A 21708-nucleotide genomic window follows, 5' to 3' on the forward strand; every position below is an offset into this window, starting at 1 on the left:
GTTTAGCAGAATTCAGTTTCTTGGTCAGTTCTTAGAATCATTGCTTCACCACATCATTTGTTTCTTAATCGTTTAACTTCAGCTGATTTGTTTTGTTTGCCTGCACAATAGCATTTTGGGAGGAATGTTGAATTCTGTTGGAGTCAGGTCGCTGCTGTTGAGCTGAAGACAGAAGAGGAAAGGGGAAATCTAGTCCATGTCTGTCCTTGTGTGATGGAACTCCCTAGCCTCTGTCCTGGTTTTATGGAACTCCCTAGTCTTTGACCTTGACAAAGTTATTAAGGTATTGTAAAGAAACCCACAGAAAAAAACCTTGAGATTAAATTTCTCTTGAGTTAGCAAAAATGTTAAGAATCAAATCAGCAAACAACATTTATTGTAAGCATGAAGTGTTTATCCCCAACCTGACTTAATGCACTTTTCCTGTCCTGCATTGGTGGAAGGTGGATCTGTGCCTCTTCTGAGTCTGCCATTCTCTGTGTGCATTCCACCCCAGGAAGATTGAGTAAGGAGGGTACAGCAAGACTTCTACAAAGGTAAAAACTGCTAATGTGGGTATTCTCATCCTAGCCTGCTAAAATAAAATTACACACACACACACACACACACACACACACACACACACACACACACATTTTTTTTGAGACGGGGTTTCTCTGTGTAGTTTTGGTGCCTGTCCTGGATTCCTCTGTGTAGACCAGGCTGGCCTCAAACTCACAGAGATCCACCTGGCTCTGCATCTCGAGTGCTGGGACTAAAGGCGTGCGCCACCACTGCCTGGCTAAGTTATATCTTTTTAAAGATAGGAATTATGGGGCCTGGAGAGATAGTTGAGTGGTTAAAGGACACTTGCTGCTCTTGCAGAGAACCCAGGCTCAGTTCCCAGCACCTACATGGTGGCTCACAACCATATAATTCCAGTTTCAGGGGACCCAAGGCTCTCTTCAGGCCTCCTCAGGCCACCAGACACACATATACATGCAAGCAAAACTCTCATACACATTAAGTAAATAAATTGAAGATCAAAAAACAGCAAATAATAATGGGAGAAAAAAGAGCCAGGGAAAGTATAAGATAGATAGAAAATTCAAGAGTTCTATGAGGCTTTTAATGGGTCAAGGTACAGAGGCTGTCTGTCTGTCTGGGAATTGGAACACACAGAAAACTGGTGGATTGATGTGAGGCAAGGAACTGAGCTCAGAGAAGCAAGAGAAGGATGAGAAAGGTAGAATACATTGTAGAAGGTCTGGATATGGCCCAGTGGTTAAAGTGCTTGCCACTCAAGGATGTGAACAGGTGTTTGGATCCCCAGAACCCACACAAATGCCCAGTGGGTGTGGTGGTCTACCTGTAATTCCACCCTCAGTTGGTGGAGATGGGATCATGAGCAATCTGGCTAGCAAGACTAGCATATCAGACTCTCTGTGTTTGATTGAGAAAACTTGCCTCAGTGAGTAAGGTGGAAGAGTGGTGAGGATGATTCCTTATCCTTGGGCTTACACACACACACATAAAAAAGAGTATGTTTTAGCTAGGTATGGGGGCACATACCTGTGATCCCAGCCTTTAGGAGGCCAAGGTAGGAGGATTACTGTGTTTGAGGCCAATATGGGCTAGATAGGGACTTGAAGGACAGACTAAGATATACACATAGCAAAATCCTATCAGAGAAAGAGAGGGGAGAGAGAAAGAATATGAATCTACTTTCTACTTCCCCTAACTTTGACATTTCTTTTCAGGACTGAGACAATTCAAAGAATTGCTCTTTATTTTGGCCATTGGTTAAAATAGTCTGCTCCTCTGCCCCTGGCTGTGACGTTGCATGGCCATGTTCTCACAGGCTTTCTCCTCCCTCCCCTAAACCTAGGCTTCCATAGAAACATAATCATCAAGAACTGAGGAGCTGGGACTGACCTCTGATAACCGCAGACTAGGCTAAATTCTTGTGAGGCATCAAAGGTATTTTGGGATCCTTGATGTACTCTTTGACCCATTCCTCATTAGGGTTGGCACAGACTTCTAGGTTCTTCTTGGTGACAAAGCTGTTGAGACAGAGTTAGACTGTCATGAGCTGTGGTACTGGATGGGATGTTCCTGCAACTAGCATAGCTCATGTTTTCTAGAGCCCACCTTTGCTTCTCTGTATGGGTCCCCCAAGGCCTCTGTGGCCTTTAGACCCGACCTTCCCTTCTTCCGGACCTTACCCGCTTAGACTGGACACCCAGGCTTGGGTTTTATAATGGTGGTAATTTATTGAGTGACATAATTTTAAGTGGCAAAACCAAGGATTAAACCCAGACCCCGGAGAGCTGAAGCCCAATCCCTTAGCCACAATCCAGAGGAGTCTAGGATGGAGACTTCTTTCCTGTGCATCCCATTCCTGCTCCATTTCCCCCTCCCATCTCCGTGGAAACATATGTGGGAAATGCTTACATGATTCCTGGCAGGTGGCAGCTGAGGGCCTCTTTGTATCCCGCCACCCGTTTCTTTGGCAGTACTTTCTCATAGTACTTATGGCAGCAGTTGGGTACAGGTTTTATCGACTCAGGCATTCCTGAAGGAGTCACATTGTGAGTTGAGTCAAGGAGCAGAAAAGGAAGCCATGGTGCTCACCTCCCTCTTCCATCCGTTACATCCCACTCCTATGATGAAGAAAATGTCCAGTCGCAGGGACTGATGATAGCGTGATGGGTAATGGGGAAACTGAAAAGGATGTATGCACAGGGACATGCATGTGGCACCTTTAGCCTCTGAACTGAGTGTTATCAGGTGCAGCGAGCAACTCAGACGTTCACATTTGCCAAGGAACCGGGAGGAGTTGGCTCACTTCTATTTCCTGTTGTTCAGATTAAGCAAATAGGAACTGAGGTCGTGTTACATGCCAGGCTCTATGGGGTTAAAACACGAAGAGCCTGGAAATTGCAGCCAATGAAATGGGTGCAGCTTATTATTTAACTAATTCTGGCATCATAGAAAGACACAAACACATCCACCGGTGTCTCTTGCATCTCTTACTCAGGACGACTGTCCTCCCTGCCTCTACCTTTTGATACTATAGACCAGTTATAGGGTAAAGGAAGCAAAGAGTTAACTACAACTGCATGGGGTCCACTAGAGAACAGATGGGCAGGAGATGCCATGGGAACAGAGTGAGGGCACCTAACCCAGGGTTGGAGCTGAGGGGAAATCTCCAAGCAGGTGGTGGGAGCCTAAGTGGGTTCCCAGAGGATGAATAGGAGCTAGACAGAGGGTTTGTAGGATCTGGAAGAAAGCAATGGGGGAAAGCCTGAAGGTGTGTGTCTAGTGAGTGCTGAGCAGCTGGAGTAGCTAGAAAACAAGAAAGAAAGAGGGAGTGAGAAGAGATGAAAATGGGGTGGGGGAGGACAGGTTACACTCCAGCCGAGCTATGGTGGAGTCTGGACCCCATCCTGCAGGTGTTAGAGAGCCTGAGGTCTGGGAGAGCGTGAGAAGGTGGGGCACGCAGGATGACTGAGAGCAGATCGAGGGCACGTGATCCAGGCCTCAGGTCAGCTTGGATCAGAGTCTCGAGTAAAGGAATTTTTTTTTTTTTGGACACAGGGTTTTTCTGTGTAACAGTCCTGGCTGTCCTCTGTAGACCAGGCTGGCCTTGAGCTCAGTGATCCACCTGCCTCTGCCTACCAAGTGCTGGGATTGAAGGCGTGCACCACCACCGCCTGGCATGGAATAAAGGATTTTAATCATGGGCAATTTCTTAATTTCTCTGGGTTTTAGCTTTTCCCTTAAATGGTGCAAAATGATGTATGTGTTTTTTTTTTTTCTCCCAAGTGCTAGGATTAAAGTCGTGTGCAACCACCGCCTGGCATAAAAAGATATATATGTATGCATATATGTATGTATGTATGCCAAAGACAGCACAAAGACACTTTTATCCTAGAGTCATGATGAAAATGTTTGAGAAGATGCCCAACTCAAGAGCCTGAAATACAGAGAAACTCAATCCATGACTCATATATTTGAGAAAAAATGGTGGTGACTACTTGCCTTGGAAGTAGCTGTTTCCCTTCTCTGTGAGGCTTGGCTGGGTACTGGCCTTGGCTCGTGGTTGCTGTTCTTAACCATTTCTAACTACTCACCAGCTGAGGATGCGATCTAGGCAGTCAAGCCGGAGACCTTCCCTTGCACCCAGACATTCAGAACACAAATCTTTTTGTCATCTTATCTCATGCCTGGGGCTGATGACTAGAGTCAGGAGCCCCATCTGACTGACTCGGGCTTTTGTCAGGCCATTGTCTCTTCCTCCGAGCCTGGACCCGCTGCTCTGAGATGACTAACTTTCCCAAAGGCCACCGTGGCCTCTTCCCAACCACCAGACACACATAATTCCTGCATAAATGACTGCGCATAGTTCCCGTCAGTGATCCTCATGGCTTTGATTATCAAATCAAGGTTTGCAAAGGTGGGGTCATCCTGAGAGTCCATGGACACACTGCACATTGCACTTGACCTTTGTTCCTCTCTGTGTCTGCACGGGTGGAGCCAGGCCAGAGTCTGTGCTTAGGGCAACCTTAAAGGCAAAAGTAAAGGCTATGGCGGCCTAAAGCAGTAGCTGCGTAGAAGGGCTTAGTATTTTTGTGCCTCCTTTGTTGCCAGGGACCCACCAGTGATGGCAGAGGCAAAGGGTAGGAGTGACCAAACGCTGTTCTCTGTAGGTCCCAGTTCCCTCTCTTTCCACAGCTCCACCACTGTTAACCCCTTTCATTTTTTCTGCAGACTTCATTTCATCTTGGGGGTGGGGGGAAAACGTTGGGGTAGAGAAGGGAGTCATAGATCCTCAAATAATATGCTTGATCACTCCTTCGGGACTCAGTTTGATTGTCCAATAGCTCCAGCAATGAATGCCAGCACTAAGAGGCAACGCTATCTAGGTTCAGACATCTCATTCCTAGACTTAGAACCAGGGATAGCTTTGTCTTTTTTTTTTTTTTTTTTTTTTTTTTTAAAGAGACAGGGTTTCTCTGTGTACTTTTGGTACCTGTCCTGGATCTTGTTCTTTAGACCAGGCTGGCCTCGAACTCACAGAGATCCGCCTGGCTCTGCCTCCCGAGTGCTGGATTTGAAGACATACACCACCACCCGGCTTTCCCCATCCCCTTTTATCATATGCATTTACAATTATTTCCCTAATACTTTCTTATTTCCCTCCCAAATGATTCCTTCTGATCACAAGATCCCCTAAGGAGATGTGCCTTGGTTTCCTAGACTCACCCACCTTTAGAATCTCTGGTCTCGACCAAGCCCAGCTCTACTAACAAGGAGAAATGGAGGGCAGCTGCTGGGCTCGAAGGGGCCCCAAGACTAATGCGACCAGAGACCTGCACCTTTGGCACCACCCCCCTGCCACCTGTCTGTGCTCCCTTCTCATCTCTGGCTTACAGAAACACGTGACTCACTCGGCCGGGATGCTGTACTGAGGATGGCGAGGAGGAGGAGGAGGAGGAGGCAGGCCAAGGAGACCTTCATCTTCTCGGCGGGGTGGGTAGTGCAGCGCCAGGGCAGAGCTGAAAGGAAATGCCTACCCAGCAGGCCGTCCTCACTCTGACTGCTCAGATCTCTGGACTCTGACCACTTCGGAACGGGTGGTGGAGGAGGAGGTGGTGCTGGCTGAAAGAGAACCTGTGGCGTCCAGAGCTGGTGCACGGTTCAGGGCCGAAGGATTGGAGTCTGCATCAGAAGGTGAACGGAGGTCTGTGTGACAAGGATGTTCTGTCAGTGAACTTGCATGCCCTTCCTTGTTTAGTAGTGTGGTGGTATGACCATCCACTGAGGCCACAGACATTTAGAGAGTGTAGTGAGTTGTCAGGGCCATAGTAGGAGGTGGATAGGTTGTACCTAGAACAGAGCCTTTGGTTTTCTTTCTTTCTTTTTTTCATTTTTCTTTATTAAGAAATTTTCTACTCACTCTACATACCACCCACAGATCCTCCCTCCTCCCTCCTCCCACCCCCTAGCCCTCCCTCCCAAGCCACCCCACATCCCCACATCCCCCAAATCAAGGTCTCCCATGGGGAGTCAGCAGAGCCCGGCACACTGAGCCTAGGCAGGTCCAAGCCCCCCCCCCCAAGGCTGCATAAGGCATCACACCACAGGCACTGGGCACTGGGCTCCCAAAAGCCTGCCCATGCACCAGGGATGGATCCTGATCCCCCTGCCTCAGTGCCCCCCAAACAGTTTGAGCCAAACAACCGTCTTCTGTATCCAGAGGGCCTAGTCCAGTCCCATGGGGGCTCCACAGCCACTAATCTAATACAGTTCATGGGCTTCCACTACTGTGGCCGGTCATCTCTGCACATCTTCCCATCATGATCTCAACGTCCCCCCAGCCTGCAGAATCCCTCCTCTCTCTCATTGATTGGATTCCCAGAGCTCAGCCTGGCACCTGGCCGTGGATCTCTGCATCTGCCTCTATCAGTCCCTGGATGAAGAGCCATTGATTTTCACTATGTTTCCTACCACCGTCTCTGTTGAGGTGGGGGGAGGACTGAGGGGTGCCTCAGTTTCCCCTCGGTGATTGGCCTTTGGAAAGGGTAGAAAGTGGGTTAGAGAGAGTGAAGATTAAGACAAGGACAAGGTCTAGTGGCCAGTGAGGAGAATATCCCCCATCTCCAGTCCAAGAATGCAGAAAGGAGCTTGCACTCTCCCATGGCACAGATCCCTGGGACCCCATTTGTGTGTGTGTGTGTGTGTGTGTGTGTGTGTGTGTGTGTGTGTGTAAGTGCACATGTGTGTGCAGGTGCCCGCAGAGGCCAGATGAGGGCATTGGATCCTCAGGAGCTATATTCAGGGCATTGAGATCTTCCCAGTCTGGGTGCTGGGGTGTTCTAGAAGAGCAGGAAACATTGTTAATTATTCAGACATCTCTCCAGCTTCTGGAGCAATTTTAGCTGCAACTAGCTAATGTCTCCTGAGTACTGCAAGTACACTCTCATCCAGCTGTATGGCTGTGGCCAACTGTGTCCACAGAGGACACGATTTAACATGATGCATCTGCCAACCAGCTTATGAGGTACCTAGTTTGCCTTTTGCTCCTATGGTCTGGGCTCCAGCCTGGTGATCTCCATAGCATCCTTGTTCCTTTTGTTGTTCCAGGGACCAGTTCGAAGGCAGCATCCAGAGAAGTGGAAGATGCAGGCAGTTTCGCTGTGAATGGACTGTGAGGTTTAGAGGCACAGGTAAGTGTTTCAGGAGATGAACAATGGGAAGCAGGGGTAGAAGAGGGAATGTGCACACTCTTAGGGGCTTGGCTTCCAATAAATGCACTTGGTCCCTCGTGGGCTCAGGGCAGGCAGTGGTAGAGGCAGCGACAGCTTTCTGTTATGGTAGGGTTCACATATGTTGGGACCATTCCTTGATCACTGGAAGGGTCTAAGGAAGCCTGGCTATATATTTAGTATTCTGGTCCCCTTGTGACCCTTGCCTTAGCCTACAAAACCTCATCTGTAAAACTGGGACCAGAGAAGGGTGGTTGGTAGATAAAACTTGCAAAAGGTACAGAAATGGATTACCCTTCAGATGAGAGCTTCATTGTCAGGGGAGAACTTTTTAAGGAAAATTGTTAACATCGTGATCATGCCATAGGCAGTGTGAAGGAGTCCTGAAGGGAGGTTGCGGTTGGGAGAGACTTCAGTACCAGGGACAAAGAGAACTCCTTGCTCTTATAGGCTTCTGGGAGGAGGCAGGGGAGGTTCCCCATCATGTGACTTAGCCTATGCACTAGGAGTCCTGGAGGTTCTCTATAGGCCTGTGGGGGGGGGGAGGTCAGGAAGGCACTAGATAAGAGAGTAAAGCTAAGCCAGGGTATGGTGGCGAATGTCTTTAATCCCAGGACTTGGGAGGCAGAAACAGGTAGATCTCTGTGAGTTCAAGGCCAGCTTGGTCTGTGGCGGGAGTTCCAGCCAGTGCTACATAGAGAGACCTTGTCTTGGAGGAAAAAAAGGGGAGGCAGTAAAGCTACAATTCAAGGTTGCCTTGGTCAGGGGCTTGGGCTGGCCTGCTGCAGCAGCAGCATGGGGGCAGGAGGGACTGCAGGGCCAGAGCAGATGATGTCCCCCAGCTTTGGCCTCCAGATGGACGGTGACGATGAGGAGGAGGAGGAAGGAGACAGTGGCTGCAGAGACTTTCACCCTGTAGGAGCAGCTACAGGGGGATTGCTGGTTTGCTAGGGATTCTGAGGCTCTCAAGGGGAGGGAATGTTGAGAACTGATCACAGAGACTAAACATTTTTGTAAATAAGAGGCAGAAAAGCGGTGATACCTTAGCAGTTTTACATCCTGTCTACTTGCTAAGGGTGGCTTGAAGAAAGCTCAGAGAGCCAAGATTTAAAGAAGAAATTGCTTCCCATTTCCAGCGGCAATAACCCCTCTGTAGCAATCCCTTTAGTCTTTAGGTGTTTACTGTGTCTGTAGGGTGGAGGACAGTGGCTCAGACTTAGCCAGAGATCTCAAGGCTGCTGTGTATTCTGTACTCAATTCTTGCTCTAAGCCTGGAAGCAAGGCCACGTGGAGCTTGATGACTTGATCTGCTCATCTGGGATCTAGTGAGATGAGGTCTGGAATCCCCCCAAGTCAGGAGAGGATTCCTTCTGTAATGGCTGTGGTATATACTTGCCACTGCTCCTAATGGTTTATGATTATCAGCCTGTTTAATCTTTACAATAGCAGCTGGGGAGACTGAGGCTCAGATACAAAGCCTTTGTTTTAATAGTTGGTAAGTGAAACTGGGGTTCAAAGTCAGGCAGTTTGAAGTCTATGAGTTTTAAAGAAATACGGGAGCTCCAGGTTGGCTTGGATTCTCTACAGCTAGTCCTTAGTTGTAGCTCTTCCTGAGCTTAGGGAATGGGGACCTTTAGGGTCTTTTCCTGCTTCTGACTTTGTCATAGAGAGACTTTGTTTGGAACCATAGAGAATGCCTAATAAGGATGGATATCTGGTTTCAATGAATGGTGATGGCCTAAAGCTCTATGTTTGAAGTACCTAAGTCTATGTCCTTACTGGGGTAGAAACCCTATAGCTGATGTATGGTTTCTGTTACAGGGTAGCTTATGTGCTGTGTATTAAACTGGCCATTTATTGAATGAAGCAGGGTGGGGGTGGGTCTCCAATAGGAACAGTGAATTGTTCCTGTCCATACAATGATTTGGATGCAGGACAGGCTCTACCTCTGCAGACTCTGAGTCTAGTGGCCTTTACCATGCTGTTCTTGGGGCCACTGCAGTTAGGGGGTTGATTAGTTTCCTCTCCTTACCTGGAATAATTAGTGATGGAAAATCTATTCTTTATCATTCTCACAGAATCTAGCATATAGTAGGCTGTCCTCCCCCACCCCTCTGTTTCTATTCCCTCCCCGCCCCAGTGTATGTGTGTGTGTGTGTGTGTGTGTGTGTGTGTGTGTGTGTGTGTGTATCAATGCTGGGAATCAAACCAAGGGTTTCATGCATTACAGGTGAGAATTTGCCACTGAACTACAACTCCTGCCCTAAATACATGTTTTTTAAGAGAAGGAATAGGGCTGAAGAGACTCTTGGGTAAGGCGATAGACATAGAAACCTTGTGTGAACAAATGGAGGATTATTTATAACTAGTGAAGCAGAGGGTCCACGACTACTGTACTACCAGTCAAGCTACTTCTGTCATGCTACACTACCGAATACTTCTTCACGCCACCAGTGAGCTTTCCTCCATGATCTCATTAGGAACCTACTGCTGTAGGCACAGCAGTTACAATCACTGGGGGTATGTCTGGCTAATTGCCAGCATGGACACTCTCTAATCTAACCTGGTGCTTCCTTTGTCTAACGGCCTACAAAAGATGCCATTAGATGCACCCTAAGTACATTTCTATCTCAAAGGGATTCTTGGGGACCACTGTTTCTAGGGACTGCCCACCTCACAGCCACCTCACAGCCTCTCGCTGACACTGCTGATGCACGAGGTGGCCTGACGTACATCCACTGCTAACCCTGCCTGAGTGGCAGAAGCCTGTTCCAGACCAAGGTGTTAGCCACCCTTCCTGTGAATCACCACCAGTCATCTCCATGACGGAGTGAAGGCGCAGCTCTGGGAATCTGGGCACGAAGCCTCCACGACTGAACACTAGATGTAGACTGTAGAGTGCAGACCCAAGCAGGGTAAGCCCTGAGAACAGGGCTGTGAACAGGTAGCTGAGCATGGTGGTGCACACCTTTAATCCCAGCATTTAGGAGACAGGTAGGTGTATCTCTGTGAGTTTGAGGCCAGTCTGGTCTACATATCGAGAAGTTCTGGAACAGCCAGGGATCTATAGTGAGGTCTTGTCTCAAAACAAACAAACAAACAAACAAACAAACAAACAAGAGACAGCAACGCAACAAAACGGAAAATGAGGATAAGAAACCTGAGCAGGAATCTACCAGTCAGAGAAGACAGTTTCCCTCCCCTACAGTTCAGGCTGTGATAGGGGAGGGCAGTGCTCTTCCTGCACATAGAAAAAAGACAGTTGGGTAGGTCTACCACATCCCTTCAAAGCCCTGCCTGTGGGAAGTCCACATTCTTAGTCACAGATGTCAAGTTTTTATCTCCTGAGGGGAGAAAGGAACCCAGGCCAGGAAACTCTAGTCGGAAGAAGTCTGTACTTACAGAATGAATGAAATAAGGAAGTAATTTCAGGATATAAAAAAATATAATTAGAAAAAGGGATAGAAAAGGAAAATCAAATGGAAACAATGCAGGAAAGCTTCGTCAATAGACAAGATCATATAGAGGGTAGGAGAGCTAAAGTAGAGGATTGGATTACTCACTCAAAGTTAATGATAGTTTTTATTTGTTTGTTTGTTTAGTGTAAGAATGGCACATGTGAGGTCTTTGGGATTTCATAGAAAAAACAAATCTATGAATTATGGACACTAGAGAAGGAGTCATGTCAGAGGCATAGAAAACATTTTCAGTAAAACTGTAAAAGGAAATTTCCCAAATTCTTGGTAACCAACTAGGGAGAAGCCTGGCCAGGTACAAGAGACAAACAAAACACCAAGTAGACAAACAGAAAAAAAGAAAACCCCACATCACATCACAGTCAAACCATCAAAGATACAAAACAAAGAAAGCATATTGAGAGTCACAAGGGAGGACTGATATGGAAGCACAAAAGACCCTGGCTAGCAAAAAGCATAATGCTGGGGTTATTACTATATCCAACTCTGTAGTATAGCAGTAAAAATGGCTCAGTACTGGCACAAAAACAGACAAGCAGGTCAATGGAATAAAATAGAAGACCCAGATACAAGTCCACAGAACTACAGATAACATGCTAGTTATATGTAAATATTTTTATATATATTATATACATTGGAGAGAAGACAGCATCTTCAGCAAATGGTACCTGGAAAACTGATAACTGCATATAGAAGAATGAAACTAGGTCCTCATCTCTCACCATGCACAAAAATCAACTCCAAATGGTTCAAAGACTTTAACATAGACATGAGTCTGCTGGAGGAAATATGGGATACACTTCAAGGCATAGGGATAGGTGAGGACTTTCTGATTAGGACTCTAATTGCTCAGGAAATAAGGCTGATTATTGACCAATGGGACCTCATGAAAGCCCTGGCTTTGATCACTAGCATTGCACACACATGTGGTGGCACATGCCTGCCAACCCAGCAATAAGAAGGTGGAGGTAGGAGGCTCCGGAGCTCAAGATTATTTTGCCTTTCCATGGCTTGGCTTATTTCCATGCCAGTTGGTTTGCTCTGTTGCTGATGCTGGTGATCCCTTCACTGGTGGCAGAACCAGTGTTTCCAAGCTTTCTTTATGGACTAGGGATCAGTGGCCCTCCAGGAAATTTCCGGGATTCTAGCACCAGATTTGGACTACTAAATCACCTGCCTTGTGGACTGAGTTAACAAGGAATTGTCCCCAAGAGAGAGACAGCTATTGTGGGACTACTCTGTCTGTCACCCAACTTCAAGGACCAAGTAACTACCAGGTTCTGAGCATCTAAGGTGTATTTAGCTGTTGTTACTGCCCCCCACCCCCACCGCCACCACCGCCACCACCGCCACCGCCGCCGCCGCCACCGCCGCCACCACCACCACCACCACAGGGTTCCTCTGTGTAGCCTTGGCTGTCCTGGAGCTCTTGATATAGACCAGGCTGGCCTAAAACTCAGAGATCCACCTGTCTCTACCTCCTGATTAAAGGTGTGGGCCACTACATCGTTACTATTTTAAAGCTCACTTAACAAATTCATACACACACACCTCAAAGATAAGGACTCAATCCCTCTGAATTCCTAAAATGTCTAAAACTGTATTTTCAAAGGAATAATAATAATAATAATAATAATAATAATAATAATAACAATAAAACAATTGGCTTTGGAATTTGGCCCTTGTATTAGATGCTAGACTACAACTAGAGGTGTCTGCAGTATTCTAAGAAGTCTGAATGTATACCTTTATATTCTTCCAAGTCGTTCTTCAAAGGTAAACAAAACTGCTGGGATTTCAAAGTCCTCCAAAAGCTTATTCTTCCTATCAGTTGTAGGTGTTTTTGTTGCAAAGCAGTAGAAACTGACTCTGGTTGATTTAAGCAAAAAGAAGATATTTCTAAGATTTGGGGTCATGCACAGAGTTGTTAGGAAGGCTTGGGAGAGGCATAGAAATCTATAGAGATCAGTTCCAGTGCAGTAGCCCGATCTGCCCCAGCTGGTGTGGACGCTGCCCCCTCTGCTGGGCACTGCAATTAGTGGTACTGTTGGTCTTGAGGTGTGTGAGCTGCCTCGTCTGGGAGCTGGTGTATCATCGCTGTCACAGAGCAAGTCCTTTCTTTTTGCACTTGCCTATGACACTGGTGCCAGGCTGGAAGCTCTAGAAGGGAGTATTAGCATGGCCACCCAGGGAGTTGAACGTTCCTGGCCTGGATCCCACTGGCACAAGGGAGAGTGTTTGCCTTGTCATCTTGTACAGAAGGAGGAAGTTCAAGGGGATAGTCTAACATAATGAAAAAGGAGCCCAAGGGAGAGATGCTGTGAGTTGCCTGTCATGGGGGAATGAACTCTGGCATGTGATAAGGAGGCTTTCCAGTATGACAGGCTTTTGTTTTTGGCAGGCATAGCATATTCTCTCTGAATCAAATGCAAAGTTAGGAGGTCTTGAAAGAACTTTCCCTAAGAGGGAAGTAGTTACCATAAAGTCCATGGTGTGACTGGAAACAAGGAATAATATTAAAACAAAACCCAGATTCTCTGTTGGCTAGTAGAAAAAGTTATGGGGAAACCAAAGTCTATATGAGACTTTTGATGGATCACAAACTATAACAGTGTGGCTTAGGCAAACGGGGACTAAGAAAAAGCTGTTTTCTGAAATCCTAAAGCACTTCATCCCAGACTTGCAGGGATGGCTCAGCCAACAGAAATCAATAAATGTAATCCACTACATAAATGGACTCAATGACAGAAGCCACACAGTCATCAGCTCTTCATGATGAAAGTCCTGAAGACACTGGAAATACAAGGAACGTATCTCGATGTCATGAGGGAATAAACACAAGCCTGTCGCCAATGTCATGCTGACTGGAGACAAACCTAACCAATAAGGCAAAGGGGCTGTGCAGTAAAAACTTTAAAACCCTGAAGAAAGAAATTGATGAAGACCCCAGAAGATGGGAAGACTACCCATGCTCATGGTCTGTAGGCTTAATATTGTGATTTGGTAGGCCATCCTACCAGAAACAATCTACACATTGAATGCCATCTCCATCAAAATTCCAATGCAATTCTTCACAGAATTTGAAAGTAACAATCTTAAAATTCATATGGAAACAAAAAAAAATCTTAGATAACCCAACAGCCCTGAACAACAGAAACACTGCAGAAGGGATTATCATTTACAGAGCCATGGTAATAAAACAGCACGATGCCGGTGCAAAACAAACTGATCAATGGAATGGAACTGAGGACCCCTTCAAACAAGGACTAACTCCACAGATTTTTAGATCAATGTAATGGTTCCCTCAGTAAGTAATGTACGTCTTTTATATGAAGTCTACCTTGGAATAAGCTGTGTTCTTAGAAATTTAAAAATTATACCATGATGTCTTTTTTTTTTTTTTAAAGATTTATTTATTTATTATGGATACAGTGTTCTGTCTGCACGTATCCCTGCAGGCCAGAAGAGGGCACCAGATCTCATTACAGATGGTTGTGAGCCACCATGTGGTTGCTGGGAATTGAACTCAGGACCTTTGGAAGAGCAAGCAGTGCTCTTAACCTCTGAGCCATCTCTCCAGCCCCCATGATGTCTTTTGTTTTGAAGAAAACAGACAAAGTTATGTGATTCCCCGTTTTCTCCCTGCTGGAGATTCAAATAAAGTGAGTGAGACACTCCCTCCCCAACAGCCCAGTTTCAATCCATGGTCCTACAAAACTGAAGAACAAGAGACAGGCAGACCTGTGACTGCATGGACGATCTTTATTAGGGGGCTTACTGATCTAGGGGTAGCAGGAAGATCAGCTGGGTCCCCCCAAAGACAGGCATATGTATAGGTTAAGGCAGGATTTATTTCATCCTAGTTGAATGTATCCGGCTTGCCTTAAGCTCATGTTAGAACCAGGCACATTCCCAAGCCCCACAGACCACTCTCAGTTTATCCATTTATAATCTGCTGGGAAACTATGCAAGAAAACCCAAGAGTTATTCATTCTGAGGCAATCATGGTTACAGCTCAAGGTGGTGCCAGTCATGTCAAGCTGAATTCATAAAAATACTGTAAATACTATTAATTAAAGAGCAGACTAGGGTATCAATTCCCCTGGAATTGGAATTACAGCTAGACTGAGCTGCCATCTGAGTGGGAATTGAACCCAGGTCCTCTGGAAGAGCAGCCCATGCTCTTAACCGCTGAGCCATCTCTCCAGCCCTTGCCCTCTTGTCTTAATTAAATGTTATGTGTAGTCAGTGAGGTCAGCATCAGGCTTTTCAGGCACTTCTCAGTTTTCAGATCACTGGGCTTGGCACAGACAAGTTCCCCCGGTGACAAAGCTAGATGTGTTGCTCTAAACCGGAACAGGAAAGTAAATGTTTTTATATTAATAAAAAACAAACGCTGAGAGCCTCCTAGGTGGTCACTGGGGAAGGCAGAAGAAAGTGGCTGGCAATACATGCCCTCCTCAAACAATGACTTGGTTCCCAGGTCTTGGGTTTTGCGTCAGGCGTTTTATGCACCCCTGAACTCTTGGATCACTGGGGTTGGCACAGACCTGGTTCCTCTTCTTGGTGACAAAGCTGGGGAAAAAGGGGAAGAAAGATTACAAACAGAGGTCTCTAGTAAATAGAGAAGGGGAGCCCCATCCTCTGGATCCTCCCATTTACACTCAACAATCTGTTCTTTCTAGGAGATGACTCAGACTACTTCCTCTCTAGGGTCTTTTCTAGGCCTGTGAGATTCCCTAATGGAGTGACTCAGGCAGTCCCCTTCTCTACACTCTGAAGTATCCTCTCCACCAGTGTCCAAGGATGGTGTTTTCCTGGATATCTAGTAAGTCTTTTAATATCCCAGAGGCTTCCTTGCTCCCAATACACAGTGAGTGAACTTGACACTTACATGATGCCTGGCTTGAGACAGCTACCACTGGTTGGAAAATAATATACAAATCTTGAACACTTGATCCATGAGGTATAGAAGAAGCAGCAGTCTGAAGACTCTCCAAAGCCTGTAGGAAGAGAAAGCGCCATTCAAGGGCCAAGTCTTTGCTCTTAAGAGTGCTGTGGGTGGAGGGGGTCCCAGAGCAGTACCAGGACTTAGGGGATGCTCTCTCCTCGCCCTGCCTCATTGTCATCTCCTTTCACACTCTGTAATGGGCCTAAGGTGGACCATAGTAAGGCTAGGAGCATGTCACCTATAGGCAATTTCTGCTCCAAGTGGGCAGACTCGGTGCATAGAGAAGGGAATACTGGAGGGAATACTCATGGCCCATCCTGATCTTCCTGGGAATGTTGCTGGAAATTCCTTAACATCCCTAGTGATTTCTGGAGAGCATCCTCAACCACCCTCATGACGTTGTTCTGTCCTATCATCAAGGAGGATGATGCTCTAGGGCTGATGGGCAACCATTTGGTACTTCTCAATACAAGCTGTAATGAAATATTTACCCAGGGGAAGCACGTCAGTTTCAAGTCCTTCCTTTGCCTCCAGGACTTCTTTTGTCTCTGTTGCTGGAAGAAACAGAGTGCAGAGAGCAGCATCATTGTCTCAGCATCTCCACTTGCTGCCACCGCCCCCATTCTCGCCAAGACAGACAGGCTGGGCCCCCATCACACGCTTGGGTTCTAAGGTCTGTCTCTGGGCCCATTCATCCCTTTTGGTGACATGAGATTTTTCTGAGATTGTTTGAAAACATCCTGCTGATAAAGTACTAAAACTGAAGTGTAAATGTAATACAGTGACATTAATGAAGTGTCTACATACAGTGGAACACTCACAGTTCATGGTACATTTTTCTGCAATCTTTAGGAATTTGGAAACTGCATGTTTTTCCTCAACTCCTTTGGGGACACAAAGACCCTTGAAGTGAAATGAGGCTCCTAATAGTCTAAGTTTATATAAATGTCTGATGAAGGGGTGCTCTGCAGAAATCATCAGGGATGTTACCAGTATATGGTATCCAGCAACATATCACTTTTTAAAATCTAGAAAAATCCTGCATCCCCAAATAAATCTAAGCCCAAAGATTATTGCTAAAGGATTGAGAATTTGCATTGTGCTAAGAAAAAGCAACTAACCCTTTACATCATGTTCTCAATAGTTGCATATGAATAATGGGTAGTAAGGTGTATGACTACTTTTTTTTTTAACATGCTTGATGTGATGTGGGTGGGCTTCCAAAACAAATCTTAAATAGCATTACCTTTTCTTAAACACATCATTACTAATCTACCTCTTAATTTTATCCTTTACTGCTTATATAGTCTTAAGTTATCAAAGGCTTCTCTGTCTCAGTTTTCTCATTTGTAAATTGAGCACAGGCATAATAATATACAAGGCTATGCAAAATTGTTTGTCTTCTGATTTTTTTCCTACAAGAATGGTGAATTTCTATTTGTCCGACCCCCCAGGAATGCTGGAGGAGAAATGAACCAGCATCTGTAAGACAGAACAGTAGCTGCCCGGCAGAGAGGGAGTTCTAAATAAACCCTTGTGCGAGAAATAGGATGGCTAGGCGACTCTACTAAGCGTATTTGTTTTCTGCATCCTATGTATTCTGACATACTTAAGATCTTGACAGCGGGGAGAGGTTAACTGCTTCTTAACAGAGGGTTCAAACCAACTCAGGCTGAGTCTTTATCTCACCCTCAACGCCGTGCTGGCGTTTCCCTTGCCCTAACTCTCTAAGTTAGACCCTGGGCAATCAGAAGCCATCCATATATTCAAAGTCTGCTAGATTTCTTCAGGCTAGGAAGTCTCACCTGTACCCTGCACTGTCCCCTGCCTCTTTCCCAGTATCCCTAATAAAGAACTCAAAACGAGCTTCTCTACTTCTATTGCTTATACCTCCTGACTCAAGTCCAGTATTCTCCTTGGCTTGTTAGGGTATAGTGTACTCCTTGTCTTGGAAAAGTTAAGGAATACATCTTTTATTTTATAGGACCTCTCTGTGTTGAGCCCTAGTTACCTCCATAAACTAAAATATCATAGCTTCAAATGAGACAGTGACCTTGGATGAGCCGTTTGCCTCGCTGGTCCCAAGGCCTTAAAAAAGGATGGTTTCATACTCACTGGCATCTAACAGTTCTAGCATCACAGAACTCTGTTTATTTTCACAAATTTACAATTTAATTACAGTTATTTTGAGATAGCTAAAACATTAGCTAAGATGATCTTAAGCTAGCAAATAATTCTAGCTATGAAAAAGGAAGATATTGTTTCTCCAAATGGAAGCAAATCATCAGTGTACCAGGATCCGGAGCAGTGGTTCTCAACCTTCCTAATGCTGAGGCATTTAATACAGTTCCTCATGGTGTGGTGACCCCCCAACCACAAAATTATTTTTGTTGCTACTTCATAACTGTAATTTTGCTACTGTTATGAATCATAATGTAAACATCTGATAGAAGAGTATCTAATATGTGACTCCCATGAAAGGGTCGCTACTCACAAGTTGAGAACCACTGACCCAGAGGCTACAGACAAAGAAAGGTCTATACTTTGGTGCAGTTTCTAAGTAAACGCCCTTGCTCTGTCGGGGATAGAGATTATTCACAGCAGTCCATGCTGCCCTTCTCCCCAGACTTCCAGTTCCCATGGTACTCACCATGTATGATCTGGGCCTGGAATCCAAGAGCAGCTGCAAGAAGGAGGAAGGAGAAAGGAGTAGGAAAAGACTTCATCCTCCCGGTGGGCAGAGCCAACTGGCCTTCAGACTGCTCACTGTCCCCTGCCTTGCCTGGCTACTTATAACAGTGAGAGGACCAGGAAGTCCCAGGTTACAGCTCATAATGCTGTGCTTTGACTACACGATACTCAACATGCTAATTCCAGAAGAGGGAACGAGGCTCGGAGTACAATGGGAAGTAGAGGGCAAAGGTGACCCGGGGCTTTCCAAACTGTTCCAATTGATTCAGTCAGAGAGAGTAAATATTTCCAGGAGGATTTCTCCTCCCAGGAGTTTCATTCAATTCTTCAGCACTGACCACAGGGTGGGAGTGGGGGGTCCTTCCAGACCTCCGATGAGGGATTAACTTGGAGGATACTTACTTATTTCCAGTGGACCGAGACATATAGATTATAAATGCAAACTTATATGTCTTACTAGAGATATATAAAATTGATGTCGGGTCCCTCTTCATTATTTTTCTTTATTTTTTAGAGATTTATTTTGTTTTATATTCATGAGTGTTTTGCATGCAGGTATGTGTGTACTACATACATGCAGTGCCCATGGAGGTCAGAAGATGGTGTTAGATCTCCTGGAACTGGAGTTACAGATGTTTGTGAGCCACCATGTGGGTGCTGGAAACTGAACCTGGGTTTTCTGCAGGAGCAGCAAGTGCTCTTAACCACTGAGCCTACTCCTCAGCCTCCTTAGATATTTTTTAATATCCTTTAACTCAAGAAGAAAAATCTCTTTAGAATGTCTATCAGGAGAAACATCTAAGGCTGGATGTGGTGGTGCTCACCTTTAATTCCAGCACTTGGGAGCCAGAGGCAGGTCTGTCTCTGTGAGTTTGAGGCCAGCCTGGTCTACAGAGCGAGTTAGTAAATGTTTGTTGTTTATTTGTAGTTTTATTCCGATGTGGTCAAATAAAATAGGAAGGGAAGCCTAGAAAGAAAGCTCATTGGTTGAGAGTGCTTTTTGCTTTTGTAGGGGACCCAGGTTTGGCCTTTTGAGGTTCGTAAGCCTGTTCCTATCATGGGAAGTTCTTCCATTCGTCTTCAATTATGACTGAGCACTTTGCAGGTGATAGTGGTCTGGACTGGAGGTTGATGTCTCCCAAAACTTGAAGACCATACCAAGCTCTTCTGTTCTTTAAATTTTCTGCTGAAAACTGTTACTCTGATGGGCTTGTCCTAATGTGTGACTTGGTGTTTGTCTCTTGCTGTTTTTCACACACCTTTTTTTTTGTGTGTGAATATTTAGTGGTTTAATTATATATGATAAGAGGAAGTTCAGCTCTTGTGTATTTGGTGTTCTAAATGCCTCCTCTGTTTGAATTGATGGGTTTTTTTTTTTGGCCTGGTATGGGGGAAATTTCTGCTATGATTTCATTGGAGATGTTTTCTATGCATTTGGAAAGGAGTTCTTTACCCTCGTTTACTCCTGTGATTCTTTTTTTTTTTTTTTTTTTGGTTTTTCGAGACAGGGTTTCTCTGTGTAGCTTTGCGCCTTTCCTGGAACTCACTTGGTAGCCCAGGCTGGCCTCGAACTCACAGAGATCCGCCTGGCTCTGCCTCCCGAGTGCTGGGATTAAAGGCGTGCGCCACCACCGCCCGGCTTACTCCTGTGATTCTTAGATTACCTTCTCCCAGTGTCCCGAATAGCTCAAAAGTCCAACTCATACATTTCCATGAATTCATCTTTGTTCTTGTCATATTCTAGTCCCTATACCTTACCTTCAGGCTCAGATATGCTGTCCTTCCATTGGCTGATTCTACTGGTGAGGCTTTCTGTAGAACTTTTAATTTGACTCACTATATTTTGGATCTCAGTAGCTCACTATGGTTTTTCTTTAGTGTTTCTATACCCTCATTGAATTCCACTTTCATATCATGTATCATGATATTTAATTTATTTAATTATCCTTATTTAATTCAGATGTTTGTTTGTATTCTCTTGGGATTCTCCTTTTATGCACGGAGATGGGAGAGGACCAACTGAGCTGTAGACTCTTGTATTTCCTATGGTTTGTGCTGGTATTGAGTCTGTACTGGATAGGTGTGTGACATCCATCTGCACGGTCTTTTGCTTTTGCAGTTCCCATTCGTTGCAGAGCAGAGGTTTTGTGGGCCTCATAGGTTTCCTTCTGTGGTCTGGGCAGATTCTTTCATCCTCCTAAGACTTGACAGATTAGGGTGCTTTATGTTTTATCTGGAGGGTATTTCCCAAGTGTGTTGGGAATGTGGGAAGAAATCGCAGCACTGAGGTTGGTTTGAGCAGAGGACCTGTCTTCATACTTTCAAGACCTCTTGAGTATGAATCACCCTGCTGGGGGAATGCCACTGTGGGTATCGTGTTGGTTACTTTAACTGGCAATGTGCTATAGCTTAGAATCACTGGGGAAGAGAATCTTAAGGAGGAATTAGCTAGATAGGGTTGATCTGTGGGCATGTGTATGGGGGATTGTCTTGGTTGTTAATTAAAGTGGGAAGACCTATCCTGAATGTGGGTGGCACCGTTTCAGGTGCTGAGCCCTGGACTGTGTAAGAATAGAAAAAATTGGCTGAGAACTAAGCAAGCGAGGAAGGAACACGCATGTGTTTATTTCTCTCGGTCCTTGACTGTGGATGTGCAAACTCCTGCCACAGTGACTTCCCTGCTATGATGGCCTGTGATTTGGGTTGTAAGCTAAACTAGATCATTTCCCTCCCCATGCTGCTTTTTGTCAGTATTTTGTACATTCTTGGAACTTCAGAGGCCTTGGGCCTATGGAGGCAGTGAACAACCTCTGGCTCTAGGATTTGATCCATCCGCCTGCTTCAGGCTCGAACTATCAAATCCAGGGTTATTCTCAGTTGATGGGATCTGTTTCCTGTCATCGAGGGCGGGGCTATCTCTCTTATGCACGTCTGAATGTGAGCTAACCTCCCGTGACTTGAACCTTCAGCTCATGAGTGTCCAGCCCTCCAGCTCTCCACAGCTCATCAACTTCCCTCCCCCAAAAGGTTGTGGTGAACCAAGTTATGGCTCCCCAACTGGTAGATGTTCCCTGGCCTCAGGAACATCTACCAGTTTTGAATAACTCATAACTCAGTTTGAATAACGGATTTTATCTCAGGATGGCGCCTGACTGTTGCCCCTCTACCCAGGTGTGTGAACAAAAGGTATTTTTCTCCACTACTGACCCATCCAAATGAGGAATTACTGCCGCAGCAAAACCTATGACTGGATTTGAGCCTCATGAGAGGTGCAGGCTTGCCCTGTGACTGGAAGCTGTCCCCTCTGCCTACTGGGGAACAATGTGGGGTAGGCTGCATT

General features: G+C 45.7%; 2 protein-coding genes across 2 annotated transcripts; both read right to left on the reverse strand.

Moving 5' to 3' along the window:
- Positions 1–1930: 1930 nt before the first annotated feature.
- Ccl16 (C-C motif chemokine ligand 16) lies at positions 1931–5502 on the reverse strand. Its single transcript, XM_059269928.1, has 3 exons — positions 5433–5502; positions 2434–2554; positions 1931–2042 (listed from the first exon to the last, which is right to left on the reverse strand). The coding sequence occupies exons 1-3, from the start codon at positions 5500–5502 to the stop codon at positions 1931–1933; spliced, it is 303 nt and encodes a 100-aa protein (XP_059125911.1).
- A 9684-nt stretch (positions 5503–15186) lies between these two features.
- Positions 15187–18403, reverse strand: LOC131917060 (C-C motif chemokine 9-like). The gene is made up of 4 exons (XM_059270698.1): positions 18328–18403; positions 16169–16231; positions 15621–15729; positions 15187–15301 (listed from the first exon to the last, which is right to left on the reverse strand). Exons 1-4 carry the CDS (start codon positions 18401–18403, stop codon positions 15187–15189), a joined length of 363 nt encoding a protein of 120 aa, XP_059126681.1.
- Positions 18404–21708: the final 3305 nt, after the last annotated feature.

Source organism: Peromyscus eremicus, chromosome 8a, assembly GCF_949786415.1.
Source record: "Peromyscus eremicus chromosome 8a, PerEre_H2_v1, whole genome shotgun sequence".
In the NCBI taxonomy this organism is placed as follows: domain Eukaryota; kingdom Metazoa; phylum Chordata; class Mammalia; order Rodentia; family Cricetidae; genus Peromyscus; species Peromyscus eremicus.

Bases quoted from the DNA above. Each gene is read 5' to 3' on its own strand.
- LOC131917060 (XM_059270698.1), bottom strand. From the start codon at position 18,403: ATGAAGTCTTTTCCTACTCCTTTCTCCTTCCTCCTTCTTGCAGCTGCT. The intron at 15,730-16,168 runs GTAAATATTTCA...CTCTTCCTACAG, and splicing joins AACTGACGTGCTTCCCCTGG to GCTTTGGAGAGTCTTCAGAC. The intron at 15,302-15,620 runs GTAAGTGTCAAG...CTTTTTCCCCAG, and splicing joins TGTCTCAAGCCAGGCATCAT to CTTTGTCACCAAGAAGAGGA.
- Ccl16 (XM_059269928.1), bottom strand. From the start codon at position 5,502: ATGAAGGTCTCCTTGGCCTGCCTCCTCCTCCTCCTCCTCCTCGCCATC. The intron at 2,555-5,432 runs GTGAGTCACGTG...TGACTCCTTCAG, and splicing joins CAGTACAGCATCCCGGCCGA to GAATGCCTGAGTCGATAAAA. The intron at 2,043-2,433 runs GTAAGCATTTCC...CTGTCTCAACAG, and splicing joins TGCCACCTGCCAGGAATCAT to CTTTGTCACCAAGAAGAACC.